At 56.5% G+C, this 22,018-nt stretch overlaps 1 protein-coding gene across 3 annotated transcripts; it reads right to left on the bottom strand.

Moving 5' to 3' along the window:
* Positions 1 to 4,784: 4,784 nt before the first annotated feature.
* Positions 4,785 to 21,509, bottom strand: LIPE (lipase E, hormone sensitive type). 3 transcript variants are annotated; one of them, XM_068993224.1, is made up of 10 exons: positions 21,392 to 21,509; positions 13,574 to 14,109; positions 11,077 to 11,182; positions 10,833 to 10,978; positions 10,481 to 10,666; positions 10,007 to 10,301; positions 9,042 to 9,269; positions 8,637 to 8,813; positions 5,433 to 5,854; positions 4,785 to 5,039 (listed from the first exon to the last, which is right to left on the bottom strand). In XM_068993224.1, exons 1-10 carry the CDS (start codon positions 21,507 to 21,509, stop codon positions 4,830 to 4,832), a joined length of 2,424 nt encoding a protein of 807 aa, XP_068849325.1. In that variant the 3' UTR covers positions 4,785 to 4,829. The 3 variants fall into 3 exon arrangements, with proteins under 3 accessions (XP_068849325.1, XP_068849326.1, XP_068849327.1); XM_068993225.1 differs by having other exon boundaries at positions 11,092 to 11,182; XM_068993226.1 differs by lacking the exon at positions 9,042 to 9,269 and having other exon boundaries at positions 11,092 to 11,182.
* Between the last annotated feature and the right edge of the window lie 509 nt (positions 21,510 to 22,018).

The raw sequence follows: 22,018 nt of genomic DNA, 5'->3' as shown, positions 1-22,018 counted from the left end.
GGTGTGTGGCTCAGTAGTTGCAGTTCCCAGGCTCTAGAGTGCAGGCTCAGTAGTTGTAGTGCCCGGGTTCAGCTGCCCCGGCACATGTGGGATCTTCTTGGACCAGGGATCAAACCCATGGCTCAGGGTAAAGAATCTGCCTGCCAATGCAGCTGGCTGTAGTTTCTCCCTAATGGGAATGGTGGGCCCAGAGGCTTTAGGAGAAACACCAGGGTCAAAGGGAAGATGAGAGGAGACAGGTGAGGCCTGGGCGGGGATGAGAAAGAACATGATGGGAAAGCAGGGAGAGATGGAGGATGGGGAACAGAGGAAGAGCTGCCCAAAGAGATGTGGATGTTTGTCCATCCATTCCATAAGCATTTGGTGAGCCCTTGCAATGTGCCAGGACCTCTGGCAGGCATTGGTTCAAGGCTTGGGGAAAAGTAGAGAGACCCAGAGGGATGAATACCCACCAGGAAAGCTTTTGGTGCCCCAGGGTGGCCCACCTGTGTCCAGAGTGGGCCTCAGTGACGGTTCTGGGTGATGGGATCCAGCGATGGGGAGGGACAGGGAGGGACCTGCCCTTCTCCAATCCTCCCTGAGGCTGATCTGGGCAGATCAAAGAACACAGACTGGGGGGGCCAGGGGCCCGGGGGAGGGGGAGGGTTCTCCCAGACCAGGGACATCCCAGGAATCATCTCTGTCATCTCCTAATAGGATAATGACACACGACACACCCATACCGTCCTAATCAGTATTTTCGACCCCAATCAGGCCCAACACCCATAGTGAGAGGCCTGGTATCTGAGAGTTGAGGCGGAAATACCTGGGAATCACCTCCCTTACCCTTCCTCCTCCAGACCTCAGGAGTCCCAGGCCCCAAACCCCCACCCCCACCCCCTGGGAGTCCCACTCTCAGTCTCTCTTCTTTTTTCACTGTGTACTTTCCCCTCTCTCTCTGGGCCTGTCTGTCATTATCCATCTCCATGTGTGTTTTGTGTCTCTCCTGTCTCTTTACATCTGGATCTTGATTCTCTCTCACTGGGCCTCAGTTTTCTCACCTGTCAAGTGGGAATAATAATAATCTAATCACTTAGAGCTGTTAAGAGGAAGACATGAGATAATTATGTAAAATGTTTAGCACAGAACCTGGGCCACAGTAAAGTCTGTACAAGTGAGCTCTATTGCCGTTATTGTTTTCAGTATTTTAATCTCTCAGTTGGTATCTGTGCTTTTCTCTTGGTTTCCACGAGTCTCAAGTCTCCTCCTGTTCTGGATTCTTTCTGCACACAGCACCCGCCCCTGGCTTCCCTTTCAAGGATGAAGTAAAGGGCAGTATCGAGGCCAAAGCTTCCCCTAAGCCTTTTTCCTATTCATCTTTAGTCTAAGCCCCACCTCAGGAACTCAGAACTCTGGCTCCAATACAATACGTAGCCACAAAATCCCCTGAACTCCAAATCTGTGATCCTTGGGCAGGCCAGTGACCCTTGGGATCCAGGAGTCCCCGAATCTGGAGCACGATTCTTCAGGGTCCCAGCTCCCCTCTTCCTCAAGATCCAGGAATCCGGACGCTCAGCCTCTTCCTCCCTCAGACTCAGAAGTCTAGGCCCCTCAGTTTGTCCTCCTCAGGACCAAGGAGTTCGGACTCTCATCCTCTCTCAAGATAGGATCAGGCCGTCGAACGGTCCAGCTCTACCCGCAGCCGGAAACTTCACTCAAGATCCTTCTGCAGTCGCCCACGCGCTCAGCAAGCTCGGGAGTCTGTCTTTTTTAGAGGCGTGTCTGACACCAGAGCACGCCTCCGAAATCGAGCTGTGATAAGCTACCCGTGACGTCAGACACCAGCTTCCAGCCAATAGACACTCCGCCCCCTAACACCCTGGGCCACTCAGGGCAGGGAGCATTCCCTAGTAGGCGGGGTCCACAGCCCTAGGAGGACCGCGATAGAGCGGTCTCCGCAGGTCCAGCCAGGCAGCCAAAAGACTAGGTGTTTGCCGGTTAGTATGTGTGTGTGGAGGGGTTTGCTTCGTAGACGCTGGAGCGGCTCTTGAGCGGACAGGTTCTGCGAGTCTGGCCTGGTAAGCCCTTCCCAGCACACCCAGTATTGGGATTCTGGACACAGCTCGGACGGGAAACAGTGAGATTTTGTTGAGGCTGGAGGCGGAGCGGGGAGCTGGATGCACAATCTCAGAAATTTCTCCATCCCTTCCCTTCTCCAGCTACTAAACTCACCCGTGCGTTGTTCTTCCTGCCCTCATTAAGTACCTCACTCACTGATTTCCTCATATGGCGACTCACTCGCACTCGCTCATTCACACATTCATCCACCCAGTACTTATATTTCCTGAGGCTCCCAGTGTGCTAAGCCTCCTGCTGGGCAATGGTGGTGATCAAGATGAGTCAGGCCTGGGCCCTGCCCTTAAGGAGCCCAGGTCAGATGGGAGGACAGACCCATATATTGACGTGCAGGGGTTTGCGGAGGCAGGGGAGTCCAAGAGAGTCCTTTTTGAGTTTAGTGACACAGGAAAGGATTTCCAGAGGCGGGAACCTCCCTCTCCTGACTCCTCCCGCCTCTTGGATTGTCTCATGAAGGCTTTTTAAACTGATGAATAGTTGATTTACAATGTGTTAATTTCTGCTGTACAGCAAAGTGATTCAGTTACATATATATTATTTTCCATTTTGGCTTGTCATAGCATACTGAATATAGCTCTCTGTGTTATACAACAGCAGTCCCCAACATTTTTGGCACCAGAGATTGGTTTCGTGGGAGACAGACACTTTTTCCACGGAACGCGAGACGGGGGATGATTTCAGGATGAGTCAAGCCCATTACATTTATTGTGCACTTTATTTCACTTACTGTTACATCAGCTTCACCTCAGATCATCAGGCATTAGCTCCCAGAGGTTGGGGACCCCTGCTGTACAGAAGGCCCTTGTTGTTTATCCATTCCATATATAATAGCTTACATCTGCTGACCCCAACCACCCACTCCATTCCTCCCCCAAACTCCTCTCGATTGGCAACCCCAAGTCTATTCTGTATGTCCGTGAGTCTGTCTCTGTTGATGAAGACCTTTTGATCTGTGTGCAAAACCACCCTCAGTACCTCACCTACCTCACACACCCCTGAGCCTCCTCCCAGTAGAGCCTCACTGTCCACCTGCTCCCCTGTCCAGACCTGAGTGTCCTCTTCATTCCCTTGCTCACCTGTAACCTCTGCTCCACCCTCAATAAGTCCTCTTTATCCAAGCTCAGTAATGGCTCTGGGAGCTTCTCCACCCTGACTTCTGCTCCCCACCTTCACTATTTCTGCCCCAGCTCAGGGCTTGTCATCCCTGTCCCCAGCCTCCTCTCTTGCCTCCGGGGCTCTAGTCTTGCCCTTTTCAGTCCACCCCCGTTTGCCACTAGACTCTTTCAGTGCCTGAGTTAATCCTGTCCCTCCCTTGCTCAAAGCCCTTCTATGGCTCCCGCTGCCCTTCGTTTATAGTCCAAATTGCATTCCAGCTCCTTCAGGATCTCTTGCTGACCAGTCTAGGCCCCTCAGACCACTCCCCACTTTGCATCTTAACTTCTGGTCAGGCAGAAGCCTTGACCACTGACCGCTGGCTCTCACAACCTAGCCTATTTCTTCTTAGCAAACTTTTGCTCTTTCTTGAATCACCTCCTCTGTGAAGGACTCGCTAGCTACCACAGATAGAACCAGTGCAGACTGTGACAGTCTGTGTCTGGGTCTCTCCCCACCTCTCTTGAGTGTGGAAATTTGAAGGCTAGCGCTGGAAGGAAATCTTTGCTTCAAACCCAGGGCCTACAGAGGGTGAGGGCTTGAGTGTCTGTCACAGCTGGGCAGAGCTTAGGTCCCAGTTTTTGAGTGTTCAGTTTGTTTCTGATTTCCTGTTAGCTTTGCTCTGGTTCTCTAGGGCCTTCCGGTTTTCTTTTCCCGGTGGGTGCTGGGGCTAGGTTTGTAAAGAGGAGTAGCTGAGAAGCCAGCTTCTGGCACTGTACCTGGATTAGGTCTGAGGAGGAGGTGGCTCTGTGTTAGTAGGGGGGCTCCTGCCCTTCCACACTCAAGAATCCAGGCCTGCACACCTCTTCGTTCTCAGGACCCAGGTGTTGGGTCCCTAGCCTTCAGTCGGCTCGCCAGTGCCAACTTCTCGGGCTTCTGATGCTGCCCCCTGGTGGGCAACCCCAGTCCCCACTCTATTTGCCCGTTTAATTGCTAGGTCCTGACTCCTTTGCGACCCTATGGACTGCAGCCCGCCAGGCTCCTCTGTCCATGGGATTCTCCAGGCAAGAATACTGGAGTGGGTTGCCGTTCCCTTCTCCAGGGGATCTTCCCAACCCAGGGATCGAACCCGAGTCCCTTGTGTCTCTTGCATTGGCAGGATTCTTTACCACTGTGCCACCAGGGAAGCCTGTCTATTTGCCAGAGGCCAAACTAATTAAATACTTTTATTTACAAGAAACAAACAAAGCAAATCGATCTGCAAGGTCGGGCCAGGCCCGCCCCCGCAGTGGTCACAGCAATAGAAGGCAGTGATCCCGTGCAAGTCCGGCTGTCTCTGAGGCCGGTTTGTGTGCGCCCTCCTCCCCCAGGCCAGGGTCTTAGCTTTGGGGAGGGCCCCTCCCCCCCGACTCTCCCCATGCCGTTCCTCCCACTTAAGGCACAGCCCGCCCCCTTCCACCCAGCCCGAGGGCCTGGATGGGCCAGGGAGCCCGGCCCGGGGTCCCCACCGCCCTTCCCAAGGCGCATTCACCAGGGAGCCCTGCGCAGATGAGTACAAGTGGCCTTTAGTGTCGCCCCCTGCGACTCCCCTCTCCCCGCGGGGCCTGGCTCCGTGCCCCGGCTCAGACCGGCGGGCTGGGAAGATTGAGGATGAGACGGATGCGCTCCACGCACAGCGCGGCTGCCTGCCGCGTCTCCCGGCACAGCGCCGCCAGGCTCAGGAAGCCGTGCGGCAGGTCCTCCACCACGCGCAGCGTCACGGGCTGGCCCAGGCCGCGGAGCCGCCGCGCGAACATGACCGAGTCGTCCAGCATGGGGTCCAGCGCGCAGGCCTGCGGGGGCGGGGCAGGGAAATGCGCAGATGGCGGGGGAAGGCAGAGGCAGCAGACACGAGGATGGGGCGGAGAATCGGAGAATGAGCCTGACTGGCCTCTGCCTGGCTTCTCCCTCCCCCCAGAGACACACTCTCTCTTTGCCCCTTCCCCAGCTCTCCAAGCCCAGCGCCTACCCGGCGATCTCAACAGGATTGCAAAAGCCAACGGGCAAATCTGACCCCCTCAGTCCCCCCGCTGCCAGGCCTTCCCTCCTGCTGGTGCCCCTCTTGCTGCAGCCTCGCTTTCTCCCTTTCCCTCCTCTCAGCTCCCCAGGAGCGCCTTTCTCCGGGCGCTCCAGGCCCCCGCCAGCCCCACTCCTCGCCTGCTCCACCTTCCTGGCCTGGCGCTCACCACGATGTGCACAGGTGGCAGGGTCTGCAGCATGCTGTCCGGTGCCAGCAGCGGTGACATGAAGGGGTTCTTGACGATGGGGGCTGAGTAGAGGGGCATCCACATGGCACCCTGGCTGCAGCGCCGTGGGTGGAAACCCTCGGGGAAGGCCGAGCCCACACCTCGAACTCGGTCCTTGCTGTTCAGCTCCTCTGGGGCCTCAGACACTTCAGATTCATCCTCAGACCCAAGTAAGAAGTTGACGGTTGAGGGTGCGGAGGAGCCGAGTATCTCCGTGGACAGTGACAGCTCTGGCGTGTCTGTTGTGTCGCTGCTGTTCCTGAGGCCCAGGTCATGCAGCTTCAGGCTCTTGAGGGAGTCGGTTCCCAGTGGGCCCTCCGGCTGGGTCAGGGCTGCTTCAGACACACTGCGCCGCATTGGCTCTGCGAGAGGAGCAAGGTCAGGGGACCGGCCAGGCCTGCAGCTAAGCCTGGCTCTGTGGGTCGGGTGTGTGGGTGGCTGGCAGGGAAGGCCGGCTTGGGAGCAGAGGCCGGTGGGAGATTTGCACCCTAGGGCTGCAGAGGCCCAGACTCCAGGGTGCCCCAGGCTGCAGTTCCAAGGGGGCGGTGGAAGGAGTCCCCTGTCGTGGAGGTGGGGCTCTGTCCTAATGGAGGGGTGTGTGTGACTGGAAACATGAAACGCCAGTCAGTTTACCTCTGGGAGCCTGTTTCCTCTTCTGAACAAAGGGGATAAAAATAGTCCTTACTTTACAGGAGGTGGTGGGAACTCAGTGGGATTAATAAGATTCGGGATTAGGTACTGCTACCCCTGGGGAGGCTTCCCACGTGGTGCTAGTAAAGAATCTGCCTGTCAGTGCAGGAGGCGTGTGTCAATGCAGGAGGCGTGGTGTCCATCACTGGGTTGGGAATATCTCCTGGAGTAGGAAATAGCAGCTCACTCCAGTATTCTTGCATGGAAAATTCCATGGACAGAGGAGCCTGGAGGGCTGTGGTCCATGAGGCCACAGAGAGTCAGACATGACTGAGCAATTGAGCACAGAACACATCCCATAATATATCTTATCTATCTATCTATTTTTAATTTTAAACTTATTTTTAATTAAGGATAATTGCTTTACAGAATTGTGTTCATTTCTGCCAAACACCTGGTAATGTTTTATTACCAGTTGCCTTGTTTTAGCTGCCTCCTTAGCCTCTAACATGGGGCTGTCAGCTTTTCCTGGTCACTTGAGACAGAGAGCATGAACGGATCAAAGTGGAATGGTGAGCAAGCCCACATGGCTTGAAAGGAGGCTGTGTTCACAGGGCACTAAAAAGAATCTTGAGGACATATCAAGACTTCCAGAGACCCCCACAGCTTTAGCTATGTAGACCTGCTCCCCGAAATTCCTCCCTGTTCTTCACCTCATCCCTTCCCTTTTTGTTTTTTGGCTGAGCTGTGAAGCACATGGGATCTTAGTTCCCTGACCAACGATCGAACTCAGGACCCCTGCACTGGAAGCATGGAGTCTTAGCCATTGGACCACTAGGGAAGTCCCCATCCCTTCCCTCTGAATGACAGACAAGCCAGTGCCCAGCTGATGCTAAAGGTGCACTTCAGGCCTGCCTGGTGTGCCCACGGTGGCCTCAGCTCCACTGATTTAATCAGGACCATTCTGCTTACCACTACTGCCAGGACCTTACATTTTTCAGTTTTTCTTTTTTTTCTTTCACTTGCCTTTATAAACCCATGAAGCAGGATGATATGAGAATAACTGCTTAGGTGCCCTGTAGCCCAGAGGGTCAATGGAACCAAGCTGTTGACTAGAATCACAGATACGGCCAATCAGGGTGCTGGCATCTTCTAAGAGCACCTACTGTGTTCTAGGTACAAGGCACAAAACAGCACCTACTGTGTGCCAGGTGCTTGACACAAATAGGTAGGCAGTCCTTACAGCAACGTAATGAGGCAGGTATTCTTACTGTTCCCATTTCCCCCAGAGGGGCACAGCTAGGCGCACAGATACTGCAACTTGCCTGGTATATACCTGGTACTGTAGGGAGCTCAACTGGCGGGTGTGCCTCTAGGGTCTGCTCTTGTCACCTTTCTCCTACAAAGAAAGCCCCAGTGCCAAATGGTCCATGTGTCTAAAATTCAAATCCTTTTTAATTGCTTTTGCATGTATGTGCTTAGCTGAGTCCAACTTTTGCTACTCCGTGGACTGTAGCCCATCAGGTTCCTCTGTCCATGGCATTTCCCAGACTAGAATACTGGAATGGGTTGCCATTTCCTTCTGCAGGATATTTTCCTAGCCCAGGGATCAAAACTGAGTCCTTGAGTCTCCTGCATTTGCAGGCAGATTCTTTAGCTACTGTGCCACCTGTTTTTGGGTGTATTTATTTGTGTTGGCTGGAATATCCTGATATTAAAAACTGAATTTAAAATAAAGCATATTCAATTGGAATAATTTTCTGAATAACAGGAACTGTATCTACTTTTTTTCTTGGCCCGTGGCCTGTGTGATCCTAGTTCCCTGACCAGGGGTTGAACCTGTGTTCTCGGCTATGAGAGCACTGAGTCCTGACCACTGGACTGCCAGGGAAGTCCCTGGGAATGGTATCTACTTTTGAACATGCAATTTCTATTACCCAGAAAATACTGTTGATTAGATAGAAAGTAATTTGAGGTGGCTGTGCTTTAAAATCCTTAAAATGTTAGGAAATGGGAAAAAATGGATCCCTGGATGGAAGTGATTTTTTGCAGCCTGAGGGTCTTCCCACCTACCTGGGGTGGGGATTTCCTCCACTTACTGATGTCTCTCCCCCTTTCTGATCTCCCTGCTTGCCTCTGTTAAAAGTCAGGAAAGAATCTAGGAGAGCTGGACTTCCACCTGAGGGCCCAGGGAATTTCGGTGGACTGGATTCTTGGGATTGAAAATCAGGACACACGGCTGGCCTTCTGAGTCATTCCCTAGGGTGCCTTTCTGGGAGGGGGTGTTTGGAAAGCTAAATCTTATAGTTCCTGGGATTCTAAGCTGACCCGTGCAATCAGAAGTTCTGGAATTTCCAGAATGTAGACTAAGGCTTTATGGCAGGGAGCCAGGAAGGTGATCTCTGCTTCTCTGAGTGCCCAGGGCCCAGCCCCTTGCCTCCCCCAGGACTTCTGGTGCCAGGCTGTCCCACCTGGCCACGCTGGATGGGTGTGTGAGGGAAGGGTGCCACTCACCTGTCTTGGGCACCGATTTCAGGTGGGACTTTTGCCCGCCCAGCTCCAAGAAGGAGTTGAGCCACGAGGAGGCGCCCAGGCGGAGGTCTCGCAAGAGCAGGGCCGTGTCCCGCTGCACGAGCCCCATCACGCCCAGCGCCTTCTGGTCTGAGTCGGGGTGGTCCTCAGTCTCCGCACCTGTGAGTGGATGTGTGTGTGTGGGGGGTGAGTTGGTCTCCTCTCTTTGTGGGCCCAGTCTCAACACACACAACCTCAGGCACCTCTGCCCTCAGGGACCTAGACTATCTGACGGCTTCAGCAGGAACAGGGAGTCTCAGATTCGTCCCCTTTGTACCCAGTGAGACAGGGCTCTAGTCTCTGTCCCTGAAGGAGCTGGGGCCCTAGTTGTGTGCGGATGGGACTAACCGGCATAGGCGCTGACGCACTTGGAGAGCACGCTGAGAGGCAGCAGGGGGTCCATGAGGCTCAGCAGGCGGGAAGGGGAGGCGGTAGACTGAAGCATGGTGGCCGGGTAGGCCGCCATGATGCCATCTGGCACGCGCACCCCGTAGGCCGCTGCCCGAAGGGACACAGTGAAGCAGAGGTTCCCGCCGGCGCTGTCTCCGGCGAGGCATATCCGCTCACCTGTTGAGCCTGGTGTGGAGGGGGCTTGGTCAAGCATGGCAGGGAGGAGCTGGAGCTCTGGGCTCTAGGAGGTCGGGCTTGGGGTTCTGGCCCACTGCCATTTTAGAGACTGGGAAACTAAGGCAGGGATCTGGACCTCTTTGGGGGATAGTGGGCAGAGGATCAGGCAGGCTGAGGACATGGAGAGGTCTGGAGATCAGGAGGCTATGGGGAAGCTTGGGGGTCAGGAGCAAGGAGGAAGCGTGCTGAGAAAGGGGAGACCCAGCGCCCACGTCAGGAGGGAGGGGCAGCAAGGCAAGAAGATGGCAGCCAGGGTTCAGGCTGGCTGTCCTGTGCCCTAAGCCCGCGGCACGGCCTCACCCTGCTCTGTTCCTCGCGGGCTGTGTGGGGAGTGGGAAGGCGGAGGAGCTGGAAGAGTGGGCTAGAGCCTGGCCGGGTGGCTGCCAGCAAGGGGCAGCAGTGGGTAAAGAAACAGGAGGACGGAAGAAAAGGCCAGAGGTCAGGGGGCAGTGGGGGACGGAGCGTCAGGGCTAGAGTGGGGGGGGGCAGGAAGAGGAAGTGGGTGAGTGGAAGGTGGGAGCCCGGAGGCGACAGAGGCAGAGCTGCAGGCGGGGACACAGTGGGGTGAGCAGGTGGCAGAGGCGGGTGGCGGGAGGTGGGCTGGGAGGCACGGCGTCGAAACTGAGGCTCCTGGCTCTTTGCCCCTGCTGTGCCGGGGGGCTGAGGCAGGCTGGGAGGGGGCTCACCGAGCAGGGCGCAGTGCTTGACGGCCCAGCAGTAGGCATAGAAGCACTCTTCGAGCGCCCGGGGGAAGGGGGCCTCGGGGGCCAGGGAGTAGTCGATGGAGAGGATGGGAACACCCAGCTCCTGGGCCCAGCTCTTGAGGTAAGGCTCGTGGGACTTGGAGGTCTGGGCCACGAAGCCGCCACCGTGGATGTGCACCACCAGGGCCCTGGAGCGGGGTGCCTGCTGGGGGCGCAGCCGCAGCTCCAGGCTCCTGGGGCCCTCGGACCTCACGAAGCTGCTGAGCTCCTTGCTGTCCTGGGGGGAGAAGGAGGAGGTGGTGGGTCACAGGGCGGGGGCCGCCTGCCTGGGCCTCACTCCTCCGAGAGACTGGAGACGGGAGAGGAGGCAGGTGTGAGCTGTGAGGCGGAGGTGGGGAAGGCGCTCCCTCCGTGCTCCTCAGCTCTGCGCCTGTTCTGGCAGAGCCAGGGCCCTACCTGTCCTTCCCGCAGGTCATAGGAGATAAGCCTGACGAGGACGGGCCCGGGGCCTGTGTGGGCCAGCGGGGGTGAGATGGTGACTGTGAGCTTGGGGTCCGAGGTCAGAGGCATTTCAAAGGCGACGGGTGGCAGGCTGAGCAGGCGGCTTACCCTCACGGTGGTAGAGGCCATGTTTGCTAGAGACTGGGCCGGGGGTAACAGGAGGAGCTGCTGGCAGGGGTCCCCATCACACCTCCCCTCCAACCTCCCCTCCAACCTCCCCGCCTGTCTCTTCCCTCCTGTGCCCTCCCTGGGCCTGGGACGTGTCTCTGGGCCCCATCACGTCCCCATCGCTGGACCCCAGGCTCACCGATAGCACCTGGATCTCGGTGATATTCCAGAAGGCTTTCCAGAAGTGCACGTCCAGGTTCTGAATGATTCGCTCAAACTCAGCCCCACGCAGCTCAGGGTCGATGGCAAAGCGGCCGCCAGTGAAGAGGGAGCTGGCGGTCACACCTGGAGGTCGGGAGGGGTGTCAGTGAGCCCCTGGTGGCCTTGCTAGGGCCCTGGTGCGGGGGAGGGACAGGAAGGGTGGGGGCGGCTGCGGGCAGGGCCCTGCAGGGACTTACTGATGCCAGTCTCGTTGCGTTTGTAGTGCTCCCCGAAGGACACCAGTCCGATGGAGATGGTCTGCAGGAACGGCCGGATGGCGGGCGTGAACTGCAGGGAGAGGCCTCTGAGTCAGGGAGCAGGGGTGGGCAGGGGAGTGGAGGGCACAGACAAGGCGGGTAGAGGCGGTCACTCAGCAAATGTCTAGTGAGCTCTGACTGTGTGCTAGGCACTGCGCTAGGGACCTCACGGAGCTGATGTTGTTGAGAAGACAGACAATACTCAAATGAAGACATGCCGTACAATGTCAAGAAATGACCAGTGTCTGAAAGGACAGTCGGTGGAGGGACAGAGTGCGGACAAAGGGTCTGACTCTGTTTAAGGGTCTCCCCGAGGGACCCAAGGAGGGGTCGCAATGAAGCGAGGGATGACTGTTCCCCAAGGAGAAGACACAGGCAGAGGCCTTGAGGGGCATCCTTGCTTGGTGTGGATGGTGAGTGTGGGGGGAACAGAGAGGCCAGGAGAGGGGGGCGGGCATGGGGTGAGATCCAAGGGGCAGCGGAGGGCTCATGTGGGGCCTGAGGACTTGGGTTTGTTCTAGACACGATGGAGCCGCAGAGGGTTGTAAGCTGGGAGAAAGATGGTGCAGGGGTCCCTGAAACTCAGCGAGGACCGAGACGAGGGGATACAGGCCGTGGGGACCAGTTAAGGGGCAGTGGGGAGAGAAACAGGAGAGCTCAGAGATCCTGAGGCAGAGAGAGTCAAACAGGGAGACAGAGACCCAGCATCTCAGAGAGGAGCCAGGCGACTAAGAAAAGACAATAGAGACACCAGATCAGGGGGAAGAAATCCAAGCCACAGGAGGCTGGGCAAGGGGCCAGCAGGGTTCTTCTGTTCATTCAGCAAGTCCTGGCCTGGGCCCTCCGGCGTGCCAGGCACTGGGCTGGAGCAGAGGCTGAGCGAGACCTGGAGATCAGGGACATCTGCCCCCAGGGCCAGGGGCTGACATTTTACACAAAGAGGGTGTCCTGCAATGTGGCCCAGCTGGGCCCGCAGAGGGTAGCTGTCAGGCATGGTCCTGCCCCTGGCCAGGGGCCCAGTGGGCCAGAGAGCACAGCGGTGCCTGACCTTCGAGACTGGAATGCAGCTTGGGTGTCCCCAGGCTCTTACTCCTGAGCTTTGCGGGCATGGCCGGGACCCAGGGAGGAGCTGGCTGGCCCAGCTGGGCTGATCAATATTTGTGGGTTCACTTTAGATGACGGGAAGTTCCCAGGAACACCTGGGCTGGGCTGGTGAGAACAGGCTGCCCCACATGGAAGCAGAGATGGGATGGAGGCTGAGACAGTTTCCATGCTCCACTACCTGGGGAACGCCCAGAGAGGGTCTGAAGGGGTGCAGGCTCACATGGCTCCAGATACTCCTGCTGGGGTTCCCAGATGTGGCTGGGGATGGGTGGGCCCAGCACAGACCCCGGATGGGGGCAGACTGTGCCTCAGCTCTGAGCTTGGTGCCCTACAGACTTCCTAATTCTCCGAGTCCCCAGACTACTCTTTCTGTGAGTCTGAAGGCCTCAGGGCTGCCTCCCCTTCCAGTGCTGAGATGACCTGTGTTCCTGTGATCGTGATTTCGGGGTGGGGGCAGAGGATAGGAGAATGCCTGGAGCTGGAGTTCAGAGGGCCCTGGTTCAGGGAGGAGAGGGGCCACAACCAGGTCTTCCTTGTGGTCACCAATGTGGATGCGCTTGCTGGTTCTCTCTGCAGCCTGAAAATCTGGATTCTACTGCGCCTTAGGGGAGTCCGTATGTCCCAGCTGATCTGGGTCCAGCTGAGCAGCTGGGGGCCCCTTTGAACCCCTATAAAATGGGGCTGGCACCTGTCCTCCCTGCCTGCCAAGCCTCTGGTGGGGATGACTAAGTGGGGCGTGCTCTTACAAACAGGCCTTGATGCTCTTACAAACCACACTGGCTACCGTCCTAATGAATTCAGGAGCCAGACAGGTCACATAAGAAAGTAAATGAAGCTCCTGAGTGCAGGGTGATGGGGAGCAGTGGGGATCCTGATGTAGGAAGCTATGCCCAATTGAAGATTCCTTCCTCCATGGTGGAGTCGGCCAAGGGGCCACAGTGTGAGCCCCGACCAGCTTCCCCTTCCTGCAGCTGCTGTTGGCTCAGTCAAGCACCACACCACACCACACCACCACACTTCCTCTGGATGCTACTAGGGCTTCCCTGGTGGCCTAGTGGTAAAGAATCCTCCTGCCAGTGCAGGTGACAACGGGTTCGATCCCTGAGTCTGGAAGCTCCCCTGGAGAAGGGAGTAGCAACCCACTCCAGTATTCTTGCCTGGGGAAACCCCACGGACAGAGGAGCCTGGCAGGCTACAGCCCATGGTGTCACAGAAGAGTCGGACATGACTGAGTGACTGAGGACGCATATGCAACTGAGCCTGGTCGGGCCCACTGTGTGCCTTTGCCACGGGCCTGGGGGGTAGGCGGGGGGCTCACCTGGAAACCCAGGCAGCGGCCGTAGAAGCAGCCTTTGTGCAGCGTGACGTACTCTTGTAGGAAGTCGGCAATGACCCTCTCGTCGCCCTCAAAGAAGAGCCTCCCGGGCTGGTTGGTGGTCAGCAGGTGCTGGGCGTAGTAAGCCAGAGCGCGGAGCTGGGTGAGGGCGGCCAGGTAGGCCTCGAGTTCGGCCAGGTTGTGGCTGGTGCGAAAGAAGATGCTGCGGCGGTTGGAGGCCACGTAGCGCGATTTGTGCAGCAGGTGCGCCAGGCAGCAGCGGGCCGTGTGCACCAGGCTGCGGTAGCCATTGGCCGGCGTCTCTGTGTCCAGGTCAAAGAGGTGCGCCACGCTCAGCAGGTGGCCCAGGGCCGGCTCCAGCCCCAGGGCCTGCTCCCGAATGCCCGCAAAGACGCCCGTCAGCCGCCGGGCCGTCTCCCCGGGGCCCTGGCTGGAGAAGAAGGCCATGTTGTCCTCTGCCAGGGTCACCAGCGACTGGGTCATGGTGCGCAGGTCCATCCTCTGCAAGAGCCGTGAGGCTGCGGGCAGGTCAGGAGGCATGTTAAGGTAGGGCTGGGTCACCTCTGGCTCCACTGGGCCCCGGGGTCCCAGAGTCCAGGCTGTACCCCCTCCTCCCCCGGACTCACGGCAGACCAGTCTGCTCCTTCAGACGAGAGGATGGAGTCCAGGGCTCCAGTTCCTTGCTTCCTTGGGACCCATGAGTCCAGTACCCAGACCCTTTCTCCCTCCTCAGGAGCTGAGTTTGATCCCTTAGCCCCCACCTTCCCAAGACCCAGGAGTCCAGGCCCCCACACCCTCTTCTTCAGGCTGCAGGTCCCTGTCCCCTCTTCCTTGGGACGCTGACACTCCTTAGCTCCAGCATCTGTCCTACAGCCCAGGAGTCTACGTAACCCTTTCTCCTTTCTTGGGGCCCATGTTCAGGCATCTGTCTCCATTTTCTCTCCCGGAGCCTGGGACTCCTTCCAGGTTCTGAGCAGCCTGTCCCCCTAGTTGGTCCCCTCTCTCAAGACCAGGAGTTTCAGCCCCCATCTTACCTCCTTCTCAGGCCCCAAGTGTCACCTACAGGCCCTTGCCCTCTGCAGTATTTGGGAGGCTTCTGGCCTCAATCCACCGATTCCCATCCACCTGGTGGTGTCCCAGGATCCTGGTCCCAAGTCCAATTCTTTTCCTGAAGCTAGGAGTTCATAATTCTAGCCTTCCTTGCAACCGAGGGGTCACTCCTGTCCCCTCCTGGTCCCTCCAGTCTGGCTGTGGAATCCCCTCCAATCCCCTCTCTCTACCCAAACTTGGTCTCACTCCTCCCCCAGCTGGGTCCCTGGCCTTCAGGCCTGTCCACTTAGCTTGGCTTTGCACGGGTCGGCCTTGCTGCCTGCCTGCAGTGGTATTCATCCCTATTGTCAACCTTGAACTCATTGCACCAGACCCAGTGCTAAGGCTTTCTCAATTTGCTCCTTTAGGTTCTCTCACTAACCCTCTGAGGTCCAGACTGCCTCGGTTCCTGTTTCAGCTGTTATTCGGAGCATTCCCATTTTACAGGAGAGGAAACAGGCTCAGAGGTGTTAAGACAGTTGCATTGAAAAGTGGCAGAGCAGAAATCAGATCCAGATTTCTGGGTCCAGAGCTGTTACTTTTGCTGGTCTCCGTCCCAGGGCCCTGGAGACTGGGCCTCTAGCCCTGGCCCTGCAAAAACTTGCCCTGGACTGGGCCTGATTCCCCTCACTTCAGGGTCCCTGGTTAATCTTCCCTTCCAGACCGCTGTCCTGTCACCAAGGTCCTGGACAAGCTGTTCTTGTCCCCCCTTGGTGGGGACACTGCCGTCTGCTTCAGAGACGTTTCCCTCCTGAAGCCCACCCAGCACCTTGCCTGCTTCCCAAGTCGATCCTCCAGAAAAAGGTGTCTCTTTTCCCTTCTGGGCCTGGGGGTTTGGCAGTGGCCATTCCTGTCTGTCAGCTGGCCATGAACTTACCCCTCCCAGGCCTCTTCAGAGATTCCCCAGGGCTGCTGACTGACTGCCGACTGTGGCTACTGCCAGTTGCAGCCGGGGGTGACAATCCCAGGGAGGGGCCCAGCCTGCCCAGGGTGTGGTCACCGGCTCCACCTCCTACCCTGATAGGACGGTGAGAATCCAGCGTGGTAAACAGAGCCTGGGGCTCAACTCACTGCTCCCAGTCCCTGTGCCAGCCTCCTGTGCCTTTGAACCCTGGAGTTTGGGCCCCCAAAGCCCTCCTCCTTCGGTTCCAGGAGTCCAGACTCCTAGTCCCCTCAACAATTAGAAACAGAGGCATCCAGGTCTCCTCTCCCCTCCTCCCTTAGGCCCAGGAGGCTCACCCTAGTCCTGAACAAAGTGTTCCCTCCCACTCAACCTGGCTGCCCTCCTCCTTCCCTGGGGGGATTCAGGGAGCAAAAAACACCTGGGTTGATGGCAGCTCCTGCCCCCCCAGGCTGGCCGTGGCACAGCTGGCCCCAGCTGGTGGGGAGAGAGAGGAGAACCAGCCTTGCCTGTCCCTCCCAGAAGGATAAAATCTGATCAAGGGCAGTGCCAAGCCCAGCCAGGGGCCCACACCACAGGTCCTACTGTGTGGTGTTCCCATAGTGGGCACCCTGCAACCTGCCACTTGGCCTTCCAGGCCATCATCCTGCGGTGACTGTCACTTCTATCTCACAGATGGAGCAATGGAAGCTCAGGGACACTTCACCTGTGTTATTCCAGGGACTCCTGGCCTGGCCAGCTCACCCTCGCCCTCAGCTTCCCCCCTCCTCCAGGAGGTGGTCCCTAAGGGTGCCTCCCAATCTAAGATGCACCCCCTCCCACTGCTTTCTGTCATCATATTTAAGTTCTTCCTAGGATTTTCTATCTTGGCAGTTTTCTATTTATCTGTGTACATGTTTTTTTGTTTGTCTCCCCCAGGGGCAGAACCAGGCTTCATGGAGCTTTGAAGCTTTTCCAAGTGGAGGTGGGGTTCTTTAGGAAAAAGAAGAGACAATCACAAGTGCTGGATTAGATATAGGGCTTGGGAAGGGGCCTGTATAAATGAGGGTGTTCTTTGCTTGGCTGTAGGTGAGTCCCCCTCTGGCCCTCTGTCTGGAATGACATCCCCCGGGGGGATGGGGTGGAACCTAGCAGGTGCTCAGCAAAGATTTGAAGGAAGGAAGGAAAGGGAAGAGTCAGAGTGGAGGCAGGCAGGACTTGGTGGGAATCTGAGAGAGGACCAGCCCTCTCCAGGGCAAACAAACGGACAGACAGAGGCCTCTGGAGACGGTGCTCAGCTTTGTGGCTGGCCTAAGCCACTGGCCAGGTTGATTTCTTCGTCTTGGAACGTGCACTTGGCCACCCTGCCCAGGGGGCTGGAAACGATCTTTGTATGGGACCCCAGGGCAGCATTTCTGCTCGTGGTTTGCTGTGTGGTTCTCGTTCGGCCTCACTGAGGTTGGGTCCTTTCTCCCCCGACATGCTGTCCAGTCTACTGCTTGTGCTGTTTGCTTTCTGTGTCTGACACTAGAGTAGAGACTCCCTGTGGGCAGGGGCTTTGTTTAGTTCACTGCTGTAGCCCTAGCCCTTGCACAGAGCTAGCGGGGTATTTATTGTGCGGCTGTGCTTTCCTGTTCCGTAAAACAGCTGTCATTTATTTCCTATCTCTGGGGCAGAGCTCCTGATTGAAGATGAGGGCACAGGAGCCCTGGACAGAAGAAGCAATTTGCACACAGCAGAGAGGAAGAGGCTGATCCGAGGCGCTGCCCTTTGCCCTGTTCCAGGCGGCTCCCTGGGGACTGGTGTGGGCAAAGCAGGGAGGGAAGGATGCTGAGCTGAGGTTGCCAGAGTCATGCCAAGATTCTGACGCAGAGGGCACTGGGGCAGGGGCAGGCAGGCCCCCTTGGGTGAGGACTGGGTCAGAGGGAGGGGTAAGGGTCCTGCTGCCTAGGCACCAGCCCTTTGCCCTAAAGAGTCACAGGAGAAGTGGACCCGGCCTGGATTTTGGTCCCTGGGGACTGAGTAGGCGAGAGAAGGGCAGTGGGCAAGTAAGTGGGGGGAAGATGGAGGAAGGGCCAGGTCGGGGGCTTGGGAGGGGCAAGGCCTTCTGCAGGGGAGAGGCCTGGGGCCAAATGCATTTACAGCCTGATCCCCGAGTGTGTCTGCATGGCAGAGACACTGCTCTATAACAGCCGTGTGCCGGACACTGCTCTTTTCCTGGGTTTTATGTAAGGTAACTCAGGTAAATGGTTTCAGCCTCTCCACAGCCCACGAGGCAGGGACCATCAAGACCCCTTTTGGCAGATGAGAGAACTGAGAGACAGGGCCATGGAGCCAGCAGAGATGGCGCGGCTCCTCCGCTGTCTCTCTGTACCCGCATTGCTGCTTCTGCCATGCCTCAGCTCTGTACTTTCGGGGCAGGCAGGTATGAGTATGTCTTTGAGGTTCACCTGGATGTACATGCATGCATAGGTTCCTATCGTACTTAGCCTTGGGGTGTGTGTGTTTGTGTGTGTCTGTGTGTGTCTGTGTGTGTGTGTGCATTCAGTCCACATTTTTTCTCAGTGTCTGTGTTTCTGTTTCTCAGTGTGTCTGCAGGCATGTTTGTATGCATGTGCCACAGCCTATCCGATAGGGACAGAATAAAGGGACAAAGTAGATGATTAAATAGTTAACTAGGGGATTGTAAGTAGAAAAATATGAGCAACCTCTGTAAGTTAATTACTCAAGAAAGCAGGTTTGCTTAACCATAAAACCAGGCAGGCTTGCTTAATGGCAAAACCATGCAACAGAAGCACGAGGCATGCCCCCAGATAGTAAAATGACAGTGGCATGAGACCCACAGCCTGCCCAGCGAGCTCAGTAAGTTAACGATTCCTAGGACACGCTGTCTGCACACGTAAAAAGACAGTAATTAGTGGACCCAACTTGACCTGAAGGGACAAGAAAACTCCCCTGCCCAACCTGGAGGAGGAGCAGATGACAGAAGCATGATGTTGACTCAAGAATGACAAGGAGGTCTCCCCCTCCCCACTTTTTCTTTGCTTATAAAACTGTAGCCCAGTAAGTTCTCAGGGTGCAGCATTTCTCACCCTCCCGCTTGTAAACCTCATAAGCATTCTATTCCAATACATCACTTCTTATCTATCACTTTGCCTCTGGCTGAATTCTTTTCTATGCTCAGACCTAAAAGACTGTGGTACTGGAGCTCTTCAGTGTCTGAAATGACACCAGATGGTTTCATACCTGTATCCCTCAGCCCCTGAAGGCTCTCTCTGTTGTTCCTGGCCTGTGAGATTGTGTAGGCATGTTGTTTTTATGTGTATGGATGTGTATCTTGGTGGGTGTGTGTGTATGGTACCCCTCTCATCCCATTTGCTCCAGTTGGAACCCAGGGCATCATCATGGGCACCTCCCAGTCTCGTCTAACCCATCAGGAAGTCTGCTTGCCGCTGTCCTGCCTAGAAATCCCTGGAACGTGGCCTTTCACCCACCTCCACTGCCCACTTCTCTAGATGACTGTAACAACTCTTTCTGTATCTCTGCTTTTGCCCCCTCCATGCCTTTCCCACATAGGGGCCAGAAGGTCTTTCTAAAACTTAAATCTGGTCACACACTCCCAGCTTTTGAACACCCCACCCTTGCTCTCAGAATAAAGCCCCAAATCCTGGACATGGCATCCCAAACCATGTGCGCTGGGCCCTCTGGGTGCCTAGTCCTTTCCTCGCTGTGCTCCCTCCGTGCTGTGAGCTGCCACTTGCTTGGGCCTCAGGGTTCTGCCTGTGCTGTCCTTGCCACTCTCTGTGTCACTCCTGCCCAGCAGCCCATACTCGCTCATTTTTTAGTCCAATGTCACGTGCTTGGGGAGCCTCCCTCTTATATGTTCCCTCTTCATCAGTTTGGCAGATGGGGAAACTGAGATAATTGGATAATCAGATAATTATATCTGATTTGTAGGGTTATTTATTAATGTCTGTGTCCCCGGCTTAGATGGTGTCTTATCTTCTGCACTGAGGGCCCAGGCCTGGCACAAGGAAGGGTTCGTTGAATGTCTTTGCTGAACAAAAATGTGCGCCTGGAGCCTTTTGGGTCCAGAATCAAGGTTGAGGCACAGAGCAGTTTTGATTGTACACACTCACTGTCCTTAGGAGCCTGGGAGTGGCTGTCTCCTTGCCTTTACTGGCCAGGTGAGGAAGACCAGGTGCCCTCACTCCCTCATTCGCCATCTGAAAAATGTGGTGATCATGACATTAGTGTCATCTGTTAACTGGCAAGATCCAAAGGATGAGTAGGAGTGCTCCAGCCCACTTGGATGCCCTTGGGGTCTGATTCACTCTGTGGAGGCCAGCACCAGGGCAGGGCCTCAGAAAATGATAGGAAAATCTAGGGGCCTGGGGGAATGAGCCTTTGTGAGTAGGTGGGCCTGTGGGTTTGTGGGGAGGACTGGCTCAGCCCTGTGCAGGAGGCCCTATGCGAGAGGATTCTAACTCCTCATGACTCCCTAAGGGCAGCATGATAATCATCCCCATGTTACAGTTCATGCATGCCTTCACTTATTAAGTGAACATTTGAGTGCCCATGTGTCTGGCATACCAGGTTCTGCAATTGTGGGGTAAACAGGGCTGACATAGCTTGCTCGCAGGGAACTCACTGTCTAGCTGGGGTGACTCCTGTTATTATGCCCATTTTATAGCTCAGAAAGTTGAGGCAGGGAGGGAGGAAGCCTCTGTCCAGTGTACCACCCCCTCACAGCCTAAGGCATCAGGTCTCCAAGGCCCATTTCCTGATCATTGTCTTGCCTCTGGGCACTCTGTCCTGTCTGAAGCTGTGTCCTGCAGTGTGACAAGGAATGCCCTCGGGTCCCAGTTTGAGCTCTGAGCCTTCCTATGTGCGTCTGGAGCCAGCTGCACTTCTACCCTTGGCTACTGATGATGTCTGTGGCAGGGACGGTGATGAGTTTGGGGGTCTCTGGACTAAGTCAGGGCTAAGTCAGCTTCTTTCCTGCAGAGGAAATTCCCATAGGTCTTCACTTGGGTCGACACTCCTAATCCAGCAAGGGCTTCATGTGGGCCTGAGGCTGGCAGGATGTCTTGTCTGTCAGTGTTTCTCCAGCCTGCTGAGACTTGTAAATAATGTGACAACCTAGGGAACCCAGGTGGCAGCTCTCCTTTCTCCCAAGTGAAGGTCAGGCTGTCCCAAGCCAACCCAGGGCCTCTCAGTCCTCGGAGTAGGAGTCAAGAAGTTAGATACTAAGGCAGCCAGCCTGAGGATGGTGGACTGACAGCAAATGAATGAGCAGATTGAATGAAGGATGGTGGGACAGGGCTGTTGGGAGCAGTACTGCACCCCCTCCTCCAAGTATGCCCCACTGTGGGGCACCACTTCCTCCTACCTTTCACTCCAAAACTTCCTCTTTGGGCAACAACTTCTAAATCTCTCCCCTATTACTGTCTTAAGAGTGTCAGAGACCTGAAAATCGGGGCTTGAACCATTTCCCACGTTGGAATCACAAGGCAAGAGCTGCCACAGCCACAGAGCGAGAACGGAGTCAGAGCGGGAATGCTAGTTCGGGACACTAACATTCTGGACTCTTCCCCCTAACACGGTACTGGGGCGTCCGAGAGCCTCTCTGCTGGAGATGATACTTCCCTCTCACGTCACCCGCTTCTCACAATGGATTATCTCCACACCCCCGCCCCGCAGGGCGGCAATGAGCCAGTCCACGAGCGTCCCCCACTTCTCGTGGCAGTAGGTTAGTCCACTCGGTCACCAGTTTCCCCGCAGGATGTCTAAGGTTCCTTCCGTGCTGCCGCCGGCCCCCGCCCACTCACCTTTGGCTCTGGCTTTTCGCCACCACCGGCGCCTTTCACTTTTGGACCCCTCTTGAACCCTCTTCGAGGCTGGAGCCTCAGAGGCCACCTGGGGCCTCGTTTCCCAGGCCGATTCCATCAATTTTCCGCGGTCCCGTTCCCGCGGCCAATTCCACACCCGCCTGAGCCAATTCTACCCGCCAGTCTCCGCCCCGAGGGTCGATCCTCACACGCACCACCGCCGAGCCCCCACATCACCCAATCCCGGACTTGCTCCTCCCTGGGTCCTGCCCCCTGAGCGAGGTGGGCCGGCCTCGACACGCGGGTCCCACCCCTCTCCACTAAGGCCTACGGTTTGGCCCCGCCCCTTCGCGTGCTTTAAAGGGCCCGCGACCAACAAAAATGCAGCCCTGGAGGCGGCTAAAAGCGTATTCCGGCAGAACTAGCGCGGAGTCCCTAATGGTCACCCCAGCAAGCAAGCCCCGATGTAGTCACGTGTTGGCTGTCATCCTCGTCTTCCCACTCACCTGCCCACGTAGGGATCGTCTAGAACGCACTGTGCCTGTCCGCTTAGAAGTGAGCAGGATGCCACTTCGCCTCCTCCTGAGGGTGGGGAGCCAGCCAGGTCCTCAGGCAATTCACAGCCGA

This window comes from Capricornis sumatraensis, chromosome 20 (assembly GCF_032405125.1).
Source record: "Capricornis sumatraensis isolate serow.1 chromosome 20, serow.2, whole genome shotgun sequence".
Classification (NCBI taxonomy): Eukaryota; Metazoa; Chordata; class Mammalia; order Artiodactyla; family Bovidae; genus Capricornis; species Capricornis sumatraensis.
The sequence above is the reverse complement of the archived record's forward strand: the minus strand, read 5'-3'. Positions and strand labels throughout refer to the sequence as shown.